The sequence below is a fragment of the Penicillium verhagenii genome, assembly GCF_028828195.1.
Source record: "Penicillium verhagenii strain IBT 33310 chromosome Unknown utg000006l_segment0_segment0, whole genome shotgun sequence".
NCBI lineage: Eukaryota > Fungi > Ascomycota > Eurotiomycetes > Eurotiales > Aspergillaceae > Penicillium > Penicillium verhagenii.
The window spans coordinates 743446-756249 of NW_026643170.1; the positions used below are offsets into that span (position 1 = coordinate 743446).

The following is a 12804-nucleotide window of genomic DNA, read 5'->3' on the forward strand; positions in this document are numbered from 1 at the left end:
TTTAATCGAGCATGCATTGCCTGTTGATTATTCTTTCAATTGTGATGGCTACATCAATCTTCTCGAGTATAAGATTGACTCCATAGTCTGTGCCATGGCCTCTTCCATACGAGGCCCATTTGTCTAGTAGTAACCTGATTCACATCTAATCATCGCTTCTGATGGCGTGCTTTCGGTTCTCAGATGAGAAGCGTCCACCCACACCCTCAGCCTCTGCCTACCTCCTCATTCATCTAATGGATTGATATGCAGCCGAAGCTGTCTCTCATCAATGACGAGGATTAATCGACGTAGCTCGTCATCCTTCAGGCCATCGCCGTTGAGGGTGTCTACCCCGGATGAAACTGGCATACCATCGCGAAGGTGTTCAAAGGCGAACATGATCAGCTCCTTTGACCAGGGACACGCACGGATCGCGCGGAATAACACGGCCTTGGCAGCTTGGAGGTCTTTAGCATGGTAACGCTCATAGAGCATGTACAGCTTCCAAATCGTGAGGTTCGATCTAGCACTGTCAACGCCGAAGCGGCTCCGTACAGCAACTCCGCCTCTGAATGATGCAGGGTCAAGAACCTCGCCTAGGGCCCTCTCAAAGGCTGGACGTACGTTCCAATTGACGGGGCCATTTGGTCGCGGGCTCACGAGCTCAATCCAGATCGGCAGGAGATAGCTTGAGATTGGCACAAGTTGAGGAGGGATGACGGGCGAGGAGGCATTGCCCTGTTGGTATTGGCTGTCCATACCACCCTTGGTCATCTTGTACACATCTCGAAGCCTATCGAGCTGGATTATGTTGAACTCGTTCCACATGCACATCGACTGGAAAATCGTGTTATGGGGAAAGAGAGTTATGCTCTCCTGACAGAGCGCCCGGAATTCCATGGGGCTGTATATTTGCTCTTTTTTGCACATGCAGTTATATATAACCCTTGCCCGGGCTTGATGGAGTAATTCTGCCGTGAAAGCCTTGAAGGCCTCTTGGTCTTCAGCTAGCTGCTTAAGTTGCAGAACAGCGTTATCGTAGACATCCAAGGAGCATAAGAACGGCCACTTTCCGACGTAAAAAGTAAGGCCTAAGCAATCGGTGTAGGCAACGTATGCCTGAGCTCTTCGGGCCGCCAAAGCCTTTTCCTGGCATTCTCGCAGGAATTTCTGTATCTTGACAGTTGCGGTGGGATTGAAGAACGTCGACTGACTCGGGATTTGCTCCGGATCGACCTTTTCATCGGTAATGTGGTGTAGGAGATACAAAGCTTGGGCCATGTCGCCTCTTTCCACAAAGTGCCAAATCCAAGATTGCCAAAGAATGACGCGATCCACCTTTCCCTCGGGTTGTGTAAAACCAGAGCTCATTGAAAGAGCGGTCGCCCAAATACCATTCGCTTTGTTTTTGCTTTCATCGCCCTCACTTCTTGACTCCATCAAAGCCAATGCATTCCATAACCTCAAGCATGATGGCCTCTTCTTCACAATTTTCTTGGCACTCTTTTTGCCGATGGCGGGGTCAAATGCAAACTCCAACGCTAAAGCATATTCCACAAGCTCATCATCATCCGAATGTCGATCTACCAAGGCTCGTAACGCACGCAGTGCCAACTGATGGGCCTTAAGAGGTGGTTTAAAAGAACGGGATTTTTCCCACCACTGAAATGAGTAGAACCAAGTATCAGGCGAAGCGAAAAGAGTCTCAGTTGTATGCAAAAAGTTCTGAAGGGGATAATGGAAAGGCTTTGGTGGCTTTTTGGTCTCCTCGTCGCGAGGCGGGATCCAAGAAGAAAGGCCAAGCCGATGATCTGCCACAAACTCGTTTCTTAGAAGGTTGTCCCATCCCCAAACTCGGGTTGTCTGGATGTTGCTCGGAAATGTCAAGTGTGGCAACTGGCTGAAGTACAAAAAACCATCAAGCAGCTCATCTGACTGGGTCAAATTACAGAAAAGCGGCAGTATGTGATCGATGTCACAAAAGAGCGTTACTTTGAGTGGATCGTCAACGTTTGGAGTTGATCCATCTAAGCTGCGCCATGGCAATTGGGATTCAGTGATTCGTTCCCTTTCCGCTTCTATCCAAGATGCCACATCGGGCGGAAATTGAACATTGGACGAATAATTTGTAGTGGTGGGATCCGGACCTGAGCTTGTGTTATTGCTCCAGCCCTTTGCTCCATCTTCCCCGATACGGGGTGCTTCTGAATCCCAAAACTGGCGAAATGAGGATAAAATTTCGTCAGAGTCGACGAGGGATTCGGGTTTGAAACAACAAAATTCAAGCACAGCCTGCCAGAGACCGACTGCAATTTCGTTATATCCTGCTTCCCGAAAGAGAAGGGTGAGGCGAAGGAATATATAAACCAGAACCTGAACCATCTTGGGTCGAAGTGGGATCAGGGATGAAACATGCCTCAAGTACTTTTCGTGAGTAGCGACGCACTCCCCAAAGGTGAAATTTGGCGAGTCAGTTTGACAGAAGTCCAGGAACTTGACCCATAGACTAATGAATTCGGGATTTTCAAGAAGAGTTTTTTCCCACTGAGTCAACAGCTTTTCAGAATCCCACAATTGGGCCCCGGCTTGCAGCCTGCCTAGCAAAAGACGGTCTCTGTGGGGACTGTTGCTGGCACTCGTGAGAGCTTTTCGATATAAGGACAGCTTCACATCGGCAAGGCTGGTTCTTTCATCGCGCGTGAAGCAATGGGAATCCTCTTTTGATCCTAGGATTAAAATATCTTGGTGATCAATAAACTTAAGCCATGCATCGATATCCTGCGGCTTATTTTCAACTTCCTTCCATAGTGTTGCATTTCGGGTTTTGCTTTCGGCATCGACATCGACTTGTTCAGTGGTCTGTTCCGTGTCTGATGGGACTAGTGGCCATTTTCAATCAGCATTAGAGTTCCAAATATCAATTTTGTCAGTGAGGCGAAGGAAGTGACTCACCCAAATCCTCTCCGTCAATGAAAACAAAATCTTCGTCAGGCTGAAGCAAATTGGCAGCCGAGCCATGAATACGGTACTCGGGCGGGGGTAGCAAATGGCCTCCAGATAAGTTCTTATCTTCTCCAGCAAAGAGACGGTCCTCTCTCCCTTTGATTGATGAATCTGCAATCGTACAAGGGCGCAAAACTATATCGTCTTCATAAGACTGGCCACGTTCAATCCTGTGTGTTCGGCCAAGACCAAGGACAAAGCCCCCACCGAATCGGCGGTAACGTTGGGGATTCCAGTGGTCCCCTGTCACACACACGGTATTTCCAACACCCTTGGTATCAAGGACAAATTCAACAGAGGAGTCTAAGGACGAATCCTTGGTTGTGGTTGAGACCTGCGCCCATGTCGGCGTGCCGACCGCAAGATTGTTTCGGTCGGGGAGTAAACCATGTTGGATTCCGCTAGATTCGGTAGATCGAATTTGTTCAGTGGGCAGATCGTGTTTGTTAGGTAGGCGCTTTCTAGAGGACAGGATGTGTTCGTTAGACTCGGCGCGCTGTCTTGAATGCCGACGATCTTTGGATAGATCGCGATGACTATGACGTGAGCGGGATTGACGATCACGTCGCTGGGTGGAAGATGTCTTGGAAGCAGCAGACTCGGGATATTTTCGAACTTGTTGGAGTGTGGGCGATCGTGAGCGAGATTGGCGACCAGACGATCTCTCATGCAGACTTCTGTCAGATCGCCGAGATGATCGAGACTTAGTATGATCAGTACGGTCAGAATCTCTTCGCGGGCGGTGATTGGCGGTATCTACTGTATCAGTAGTAGATGAAGGAAGCTTGAAGCTGCCAAATTTTGGGATGGAGTTTTTTTCCTGGTTCTTGGGGTCAGGGTCTTTCATTTGGAGGCGAAGGACATAGATCTTACCTTTGAACTGGACAAGTCCATCGTCGCGTTATCAGGCCATGGTGATTGCAGTACATACATTGGTTGTTGGTCCGAAGGCGGTCAGTCTAGAGCGGAGAAAGGTTGCTCCGTGGATCATAGGGCGGTCAGCGGGGACAGAAAAAAAAAGGTTGTTGCGATTGAGACACCGGCTTCAAATAAGAGGTTGCGCCGCTCCCCACCTTTCAAATCAACGCCCTTTAATCTGGGTTTAGAAATGGGCTTCTGTGATTTCTGTTGAATCACCTTTAATCACCCTGGAAAATGGCTTCCTCTCTTGCTGCGCAGCTGTCGCAAATCGCAGCAAAATCGACACACGAGCTTGATCTCAAAACCCAGCGGATCGCCCATTCACAGTCATTGATCTTTGATTACAGTGTCGCTGGAACCCAAGACTTCGATACCGTCTATGACATTTGCTATGACGGCTTCCGGGAGCTTTGTTCCCTAGATGGCCGGTTTGAGGAATTTGAGCGCTCAATTTTCAGTGAGCAGAGCAAGGCCGAGGATCGTGCACAGATGAACGCCTCTCAGAACCAGGAACTGGATGCCGTCATTGAGAATTTCCTCGCACTTGTTGGCGGAAGGCTACAACTCAGTCCCGCAGTGAAGGCGGTAGATTGGTTGGTACGACGGTTCAGGTATGTAGCTAAAAATCCTTGAGTTACTCTTTTTTTGGGGGGGGGGGTAGAAAAAGACCTAATCGCAAACACGCCTGCCTTCAGATCGCACGAGTACAACACGACCTTCATGGTTATGACATTCCTACCTTATCACACTACACCACTTTTCCTCAACCTACTTTCAATCTTGCCCAGTGATCTTACACCGACATTGAAAATGCTCTATCCTTACAAGACTGGCTTGATCAACCCCCCACGCCACCCGATTGTGCACACTGCTACTACAAACAAGTCGTTTTTCTCTGCATTGAACAACTATGTGTTGAAGGCGTGTCAGCAAGGCGCTCAAAGCCATGCACTGCTTTCTTTCTGGGCTGGTATCACCACAGAGGCTGTTGCAGGCATGCTGGACGGTGCGCGCTCTGGACGACGAGAGATCGAGCAACAAAAGCATGAGGATATCATCATTCGTGTGCTCCCAATTTTGAGCAGCGCTTTTGCATTGAAGAAAGTATCGGAGTTGATTATCAGTTGCTACATGATCTCTGTTGTGTTAGCTCAAAAAGCCTCTCTATCTGACGATGTCTTAGACGGTTTGATGGAGACCGTGGTGTCTTCATGGACGGAAGAAACACTAAGCTCGGGATTGATTTGTTTGTCGGTTCTTGCTCAACAGAAGCCAACCGTCTTACTCCCCAAGAAGGTATTCAAAGCTCTTGTCCGCCTTGAACGTCCTATGCAACAATTGTCAGAAGTTGCGACCCAATACAACACATCCAAGCTCCTAATCGGACTTGTTGATGGCTTTTCTGGTAACTTGCAGAAGAACAGCCTGCAGCTTGGCCTTTTGTCATCTATCTTTGAAGCAAACATTCTCCAAGGGGACGACTTGAAACAGGCCATGACCATGGTTCTCAAGTCAGCAAGTGAAATTGAAAAAACCCATGATATGTCTTTGGATACCCAAACGCAGCTTTCTGAGCTGGTCTTGGGTTTCAGCCGGTCTACTAGCCCCCTTCAGTCCGCCTTCCAAACTATTCTTGCCGAATCATCTTTCAATGTTTCAGCGTTGGAACATAACCTACAGACAGTTGTTGAGGCTCCAGCAGCCCAAACACAGCTTATTGAAGATGTGGAAATGGAAGATGTTGATGAACGAGACATCGATAACTTCACACCTGCTTTCGAGTCATTGTCCAAGGAACCCAAGTTCCCTTCATCATTCCTGGCCAAGCAGCACATCCCGGAGTTCAACAATCTTGTTCAGGTTTTCGCCTTGGCTGTCGAAACTGAAGCTAAGATTGCGCAGTTCGTTGATCTTCCAATTCTGGGCAAGACTGATGCGACAAAATCCCCACAATTCTTGTCCTTCTTCACTCGTGTTATTTCCGGGCCTTATCCTATGGGAACAAAGATTGCGGCACTGAATGCCATTGCTTCTGTTCTGTCTACCGTGAAAGGCGATTTCTTCGACCCTCAGGCTCTGTTGCCATTCTTGCTCGTGGCTCTCAGTGACCCGTCGGAGCGAATTCGCCGTGAGACTACTGGTGTCCTCGCTCTCGTTGTGAGTATTTACAAGAACAACAAGAAAGCAGATGGCAAGCCCTGGGCAAACGACTTGATTTATGGCAAGGGAACCTCGTCTACTAACGTTTCATGGTTGTCAACTGCCGATATGCTTAAGGTTCTGGATCGTGCCTTGCTGCCTGGTCTTGAAGAGTACATTCTGGATCCTACCTACATTGCCAAGGTCCTTGATGCCACAATGCGAGGATCTGTTTTGTCGGAGGACTCCGGTGCTTCAGAGCTAAAGAAGTCCCTTCGCCTTGGCTTTTTCACCTTCCTTTCTTCCCACACAGTTCAAATGCCAGTCTACGGACCCAAGTTCGGCCTTCTCCGGTTGGTCAACAAGGTCAAGAAGGTCTCAGGAACTACCCGTGGCAAGGAACTCCTACCTCTTCTCCAGTACTGGCGCGGACTCAACCAGAAGGAAGTTGAGGAGATCTGCGCCTCGGAGCGTCTCGCTCTTACCGAGGTCGAGCAAGATGTTGTTTCCATTGTTACCGCCAAGGACAGTGACGCGATCGAAATTCTCTTGCATAATGTTAGCCCCGCGTCTGTGCGATCCTCCTTTGTGGCAGCTGGTTTCTCGCGCATGAAGGAGATTTGGAATAAGATCTCAGAGGATAACCAGCTGACAGCGGCCGAAAAGCTGTTGGACATCTCCCTTGGCATGTCGGACGAAAATTCCTCTCTTGCAGATAACTGCCGCGCCGTGCTTCGCAGCGTCGAGCTATCGGGTGCTGTTCTCCTAAGCTTTGTTAACAAAATTCCCGTTTCGTTGACACACATTGAGAGCCTTGGCCCAGCTCCCAAGCGGAGACGGACTAGTCAAAGCAACATGATCGCGATGACGGTCAAGGATGAGGCAGAGTTTAGCAAGCTCATGGACAAGATGACCTTCATCCTTGAAGTTGTGGATAGCTCTAACCCTGATTCTCATCCCGAGCTTGCAGGTGGTCTATTCCAGACTCTTGCTGCTCTTCATCACTTCAAGTCGCAGATCCAGTCCGGAATGAGTTATCTCCTCAGCCTCACCCTCGGCAGTCTATTGGCCATTGTTAACAAATCCAAGGGATCGCCTAAGCCACTATTTGACACTGCTGCCATCCGGGCTGACCTGGTGGTTGACTGCGTCCGCACAACCGAGAGCCCCCAAGTTCAAAACGCCGCCCTTCTTCTGGTCGCAGGCCTTTCTGTAATTGCTCCGGAGCTCGTCCTTCACAGCGTGATGCCGATTTTCACTTTCATGGGATCTAGTGTTCTCCGTAAAGATGATGATTATTCGGTTTCTGTCATCGATCAAACGATTGACCATGTTGTGCCGGCTCTCATCCAGTCACTGCGTAGCCAGAAGCGTGACATCGTTTCGGGAACTTCGGAGCTTCTCCTCAGCTTCACTGCAGCATTCGAGCATATTCCATCACACCGCCGTCTTCGACTCTTCCACGCTTTGATCACCAAGCTCGGCACTCAAGACTTCCTGTTTGCCGTCCTGGCTATGCTTGCGAATCGATACTCCAATGATAAGGATGTTCTCACGTTGATGACTGGAGTGGCTTCGGACACCACTCCTGTGGTTGAACTCACGACCTACAGCAAATATCTCAACCTCGTCATCGATGCCTTCCAGCCCAAGGCCGGTATCTCCCAGATTCTGCTTGGAATCGGAAGCGACGACGGCCGTGATCCTCAGAAGGTAGCTGTTGATCTGCTCCATGATCTTGCTCATTTGCTTAAGCACTCCTCTCTTAAGTCTAAGCTGGAGGCTGCTTTCGAGAAGGATGATGAGGTCGCAGGCCAAGTTCGCGCTTGCTTCTCTCGTGTCTTGGGACAAGTTCTGAACATTGGTGAATCTGTGCAAAGTATGAAGCCCGTTAGCCAAGCATGTGGTGAGGTTCTTGGTGCTCTCTTCAGCACCCTCTCTCTTGTCGACTTCTTGGATACAATTGAGGTCCTGCTCCAGGAGCCTAACGATGATCTCCGTCGCAAGGTCCTCCGTCTTTTGGAGAACCGCTTGCGCCAGACCCCCGAGCGTGACAACGAGTCTCAGATCAGGGTCCTTGAATTCTTGCCTACTCTCGTCAAAATTGTTGAATCATCACCCGACATCATGCTCAAGCATGCCGCTGTCGCTTGTATCGACCGAATTACTGAGAAGTATGGTCGTAAGGACCCGTCCAAGGTCATCGATGCTGCCAAGGTTGTTGCTAGTTCATCCTGTCTTGGTTACGATGATGAGCGCATTCGCATCATGGGCGTTCTTTGTCTGGCTTCTATGGCCGAGGTTCTGGGCCAGGCAATGATCCCAGCCCTTCCAGACACCCTGAACCAGTCTGTTAAGCTGCTGGAAATCAGCCTGCTTCCTGGAAAGGAGAATTCGCGTCTTCATGACGCTGTCTTCTCCTTGTTCTCTGCGCTCCTTGATCACCTTCCCTTCATGATCTCGGCTGCTACCCTCGATAAGATTTTGATTCTGGCTTTCAAGTCCACCAATGCTAACCTCGACGACTCATGTGAGGACAGTCGCGAGGAGACTCTTCGCCTGATGGCCGCTCGCAAGATGGATCTCACTGCCACTCTGGGTGCAATGAACCGCAACTGGCAAAATGCAGTCGAGGCTGGACCAACTGCCACCACCGAGGTTCTGCAGGTTCTGAGCCTTGCTGTTGAGAAGAACCCCAAGTCGACTGTGTCTAATAATATTGGCGTTCTCACGACTATTCTATTCAAGGCCTTTGACTTGCGACGGGAGCAAGCTGTGCTTGGTGACCGTGCTCAGTTTGACGCCGGTGACTTGGATGAAGCCGAGGCTACCATGCATGACGTTGCAATTAAGATGATCTACAAGCTTAACGACAGCACATTCCGACCTCTGTTCACCAAAATGGTCGAATGGTCTACAAGCCCCCAGAAGAATGAGCAAGGTCAAGTCGCTCGCCTCACAACCTTCTACAAGTTCCTCCAAGTGTTCTTCGGTACCCTTCAGGTATGCTTATCTCCCTTCACATTCTTGAAAAATGTCTTACTAATTATTTTTTGCAGTCTATTGTCACTGGTTACTCCAGTTACATCTTGGAGAACACCGTCAAGATCCTGGGCTCAACCGGACCGGCTAAAGCTACCAAGACACTCTGGTTGGCGACACTTGGCACTCTGCGCAACTCATTTGAACATGATCAGGACGGTATGTCTTCTCCCTATGTTTATCTACGAAAATCTCACATTCTAACCAACTCTCAGAATTCTGGCAATCTCCTTCCCACCTCAGCAGCATTTCTGGCCCTCTTATCTCACAGTTGGCTCATGCAACTACATCCAAGTCGGCGGATCTCGTCGTCGAAGAGGTTATCCCTGCAATTACCGAGCTTGCTACCGCCGCTGACTCGACCGATAACCACAAGGAGCTTAATGTTGCCCTGATGAGATACCTCCGCCCTTCAACTGCTCCAAACGCCAAGTCAGCTGGTGGAGATAACCCATTCACTCGCCTTGCCGCCCTGAAGGCCGAGCAGGCTCTTACTGAGCAGCTTGGTGAGGAATGGCTTGCCCTTCTTCCTGAGATGCTCCCATACATCAGTGAACTCATGGAAGATGAGGATGAGAGTGTTGAGCGGGAAGTGCGCAAGTGGGTGAAGCAAATTGAGAGTGTACTGGGTGAGCGACTGGATGATATGTTGACCTAAGAGGGTCTACGGTTGGCTTTGTACAAAAATCGCATTTTTATGGCGTTCGCAAAAATAGACCAGTAGTATAGGTCTTGCAAGTGTGAGGACCTAGACTAAAAAGATATTCTCATGTATTTCAATATTTACTTCAAGCATTGAACATTTCTCTTCACGCATTCCAGGGTTTTCTCTTGTATTGAGGGTTTGCAGCCATTTCCGTACCTAGTGAACACGAGAACGCTGGTGGGCGTTTTCGTATAGCTTTGAAGCTGCACTGGACGATTCTCCCGCATAACAACCACCAGCACCGCAGGTTACAATCACACAATCGAGGAAAGGCACCGTAGGAGGTCATATTAGAGAGGAGAAAGAGGGTAAATCATTATTCCAACTACCCCAACTTCATTTATCTACCTTGTCCGTGAGGCCTCGTTCTCAAGAGTCAAGGCAGAACACGGCTCAAAATCACATTCCCCGAGCAATAACGCCTGAAGCACAATAAATAAGATATCCATGGTTTCCCGCTACACTAGGTAACTTTCTGAATCTTCAATCGCGGTACTAATTCGGCACTGGATGGTCAGCGGAGTCAACTCCCGCATGCCATCTGTATTTGGCAGCAGGGTGGTCATCTCGAGGACCAGATTGACCGGCCTTGCCGTACAAGTTCTCGCGATATGAGCCTCCACCCACCGCATAGTCCTCCCAGAAAAGACCACGCTGACGTAGTTCGGGGATTAGCAGGTCAATGACGTCCTTGAAAGACCCGGGCTTGACCGCATAAGCCTAAAATTCATGTCAGTAACAGGGCCAACCATGTATATAAAAGAGAGATCCTACCAGGTTGAATCCGTCCACATCGGCTTCTTCGATCCAACGCTCCATTACATCAGCTACCTGGGAAGCTGTCCCCACAGGGGTGGTGCCCAAACCACCGACAGTAATATGTTGTCCGACAGCAGCTTTCGTCCATTTCTTGGTCCCCGTGGCGGCCTTGGACCATCCTTCAACAGCAGAGCTAAACATTTTATCAGTAAGTTGAGGCCCTTGGAAGATTGTAACCATCCCTCTCCTTACCGAATAGCATTGCTTTCCACGTGTCGTAGTTCTTCATCATCTCCATAGGTGTCCAAATCAATGCCAGTCCAACCACCAAACAGAGCCAGTGCCCCATCAATGTCGCCCAAACTACGGTAGTAGTTGAACTTCTCGACAGCTTCCTCCTCGGTCTTACCAAGCACAGGACAAAGCAAAGCTAGGAACTTGATGCTCTGAGGATCACGTCCAAACTCAGTATTTGCAAGCTGGCGAATTTCGGCGACGTTCTTAGCGACCACGGAAGGGCTGTGCCCAGCGACGAAGATAACCTCAGCATTCTTTGCGCCGAATCTCTTACCAGCTTTGGACGTCCCGGCTTGTAAAATGACAGGCGTACGTTGCTTGCTGGGCTGGCAGAGATGTGGACCTGGCACAGAGAAATATTCTCCTTTGTGATTAATCTGTCGCACCCGTGACGGTTCAGCGTAGACGCCCCGTTCACGATCTAGAACAACGGCATCTTGGCGCCAGGATGATTCCCAGAGCTTGTAAGTTACCTTGATATATTCTTCTGCCACGGCATATCGGTCGTCATGCTGGGTTTGATTAGCAGGGGGGAGTTTGTTGCTTCGAGGAGTCAGAATCTCACGTGTGGCTGGGAATCTTGGCCCATGTTTCTGGCTGCGCTATCAAGATATCCGGTAACGACCTTTAATTTTTCGTTAGTATTGTTTGTGGTGCTTCAATGTTGGCACATGTTACTCACATTCCACCCCAGTCTAAGCCGTATCACATTAGCGATTTATCACAAAATTATATGACTCGGATTTCTGTACTTACCGTCCCTTGGTAAGATGATCAAGGGTAGAGAGACGTCTTGCCAGGTGATAGGGTTGTTCGTATGTTGTCGAGACAGTAACTCCGAAGCCAATGTTTTTGGTTGCTGCAGCCATAGCGGACACTACAGCTAGTGGCTCATTGACTGGCCATTGAGCGCCGGAGGCGATTGCTGAGTCCAAGTTTCCCTTATAGACATCATAGCCACCTACAAGCACATGTTAATAATCAGGCAAATGCATTACTTATTTTCAAATCAACTTGCCCAGAACGTCGGCGATGAAAATTCCGTGGAACTTGGCTGATTCGAGTAATTGAGCGAGTTCTACCCAGTGATCGATGTCGTTAAATCGATGAGATTCATCTTCTGGGTGACGCCAGAGCCCCGGACTTTGATGACCAGAGCACATTTCCACAAACGCGGTAAGTAGAATTGACTTTCGGGGCTTCTCGCCAGCTGGATTCTGAGTCTCTGACATGGCTGATAAAGTCTCCGATTTGCTTGCCTGTTAGAAGTAGATAGCAGACACGGCGAGCAGTATACCTGGGTAATTTGCACAATGTAGCTTCCAAGAACTGTATCTAAGGGTTATAATAATTCTCTATAGGCATATATAAGTAAATAGGTGGAGTCTTTACCAAATTCCATCGTCAAATGATCAACAAGCACACCATTCATGGATATCCCCGCGTGCGTCAGGAAGTATATAGCATCAATGTGGGGCGGGATGACGCGATGGAGGAGTTAAACACAAAAATAGAGAAGAAAAGGAGAAACAAGCCAGATCATTGGCTCAATGGGAATTATCCTTGTTCTTTTCGACCAATAAGAATGGATCATTTTAAGTATCTCTGCACCTTTACGGAGTACTAGGTTACTACGTACCAGACGATGATGAAAAGGTGCGTGTCCCTTGTTGAGGTCATCAGCTAGTGTTTCCACGCGGGCCAAACAGCCAATACTTCCCTCAAGTGCTGCGTTTATGATTTAATGTAACACCTTTGTGCGTGTAATTAGTGGCAAGCTTGCCAAGCAAACTTAATCTCTCGCCCGAGAAGCTTGAGAAATCCAGATTGCACTACATCAGTATGTACTACTAGTACAGATACATAGTTGTAATTCCAATGCATTTCAACAATAACGTGATTCGTTGGAATATGGCGGCCGATAGAGGCCAAGGGTCACTCCGACTCACATCCCA

General features: G+C 48.9%; 3 protein-coding genes across 3 annotated transcripts; 1 reads left to right on the plus strand and 2 right to left on the minus strand.

Annotated features, from left to right (window-relative positions):
* Positions 1–225: 225 nt before the first annotated feature.
* N7466_005689 (uncharacterized protein) lies at positions 226–3832 on the minus strand (the record flags this gene model as incomplete). The annotated part of the gene is made up of 2 exons (XM_057165086.1): positions 226–2861; positions 2935–3832. The coding sequence occupies 2 exons, from the start codon at positions 3830–3832 to the stop codon at positions 226–228; spliced, it is 3534 nt and encodes a 1177-aa protein (XP_057020685.1).
* Positions 3833–4140: 308 nt separating this feature from the next.
* utp10 (snoRNA-binding rRNA-processing protein UTP10) lies at positions 4141–9745 on the plus strand (the record flags this gene model as incomplete). Its single annotated transcript, XM_057165087.1, has 4 exons — positions 4141–4517; positions 4602–9048; positions 9105–9246; positions 9303–9745. The coding sequence occupies 4 exons, from the start codon at positions 4141–4143 to the stop codon at positions 9743–9745; spliced, it is 5409 nt and encodes a 1802-aa protein (XP_057020686.1).
* A 543-nt stretch (positions 9746–10288) lies between these two features.
* On the minus strand, positions 10289–12081 carry N7466_005691 (LLM class flavin-dependent oxidoreductase; the record flags this gene model as incomplete). Its single annotated transcript, XM_057165088.1, has 7 exons — positions 10289–10513; positions 10568–10745; positions 10805–11361; positions 11415–11474; positions 11532–11544; positions 11606–11810; positions 11868–12081. The coding sequence occupies 7 exons, from the start codon at positions 12079–12081 to the stop codon at positions 10289–10291; spliced, it is 1452 nt and encodes a 483-aa protein (XP_057020687.1).
* Positions 12082–12804: the final 723 nt, after the last annotated feature.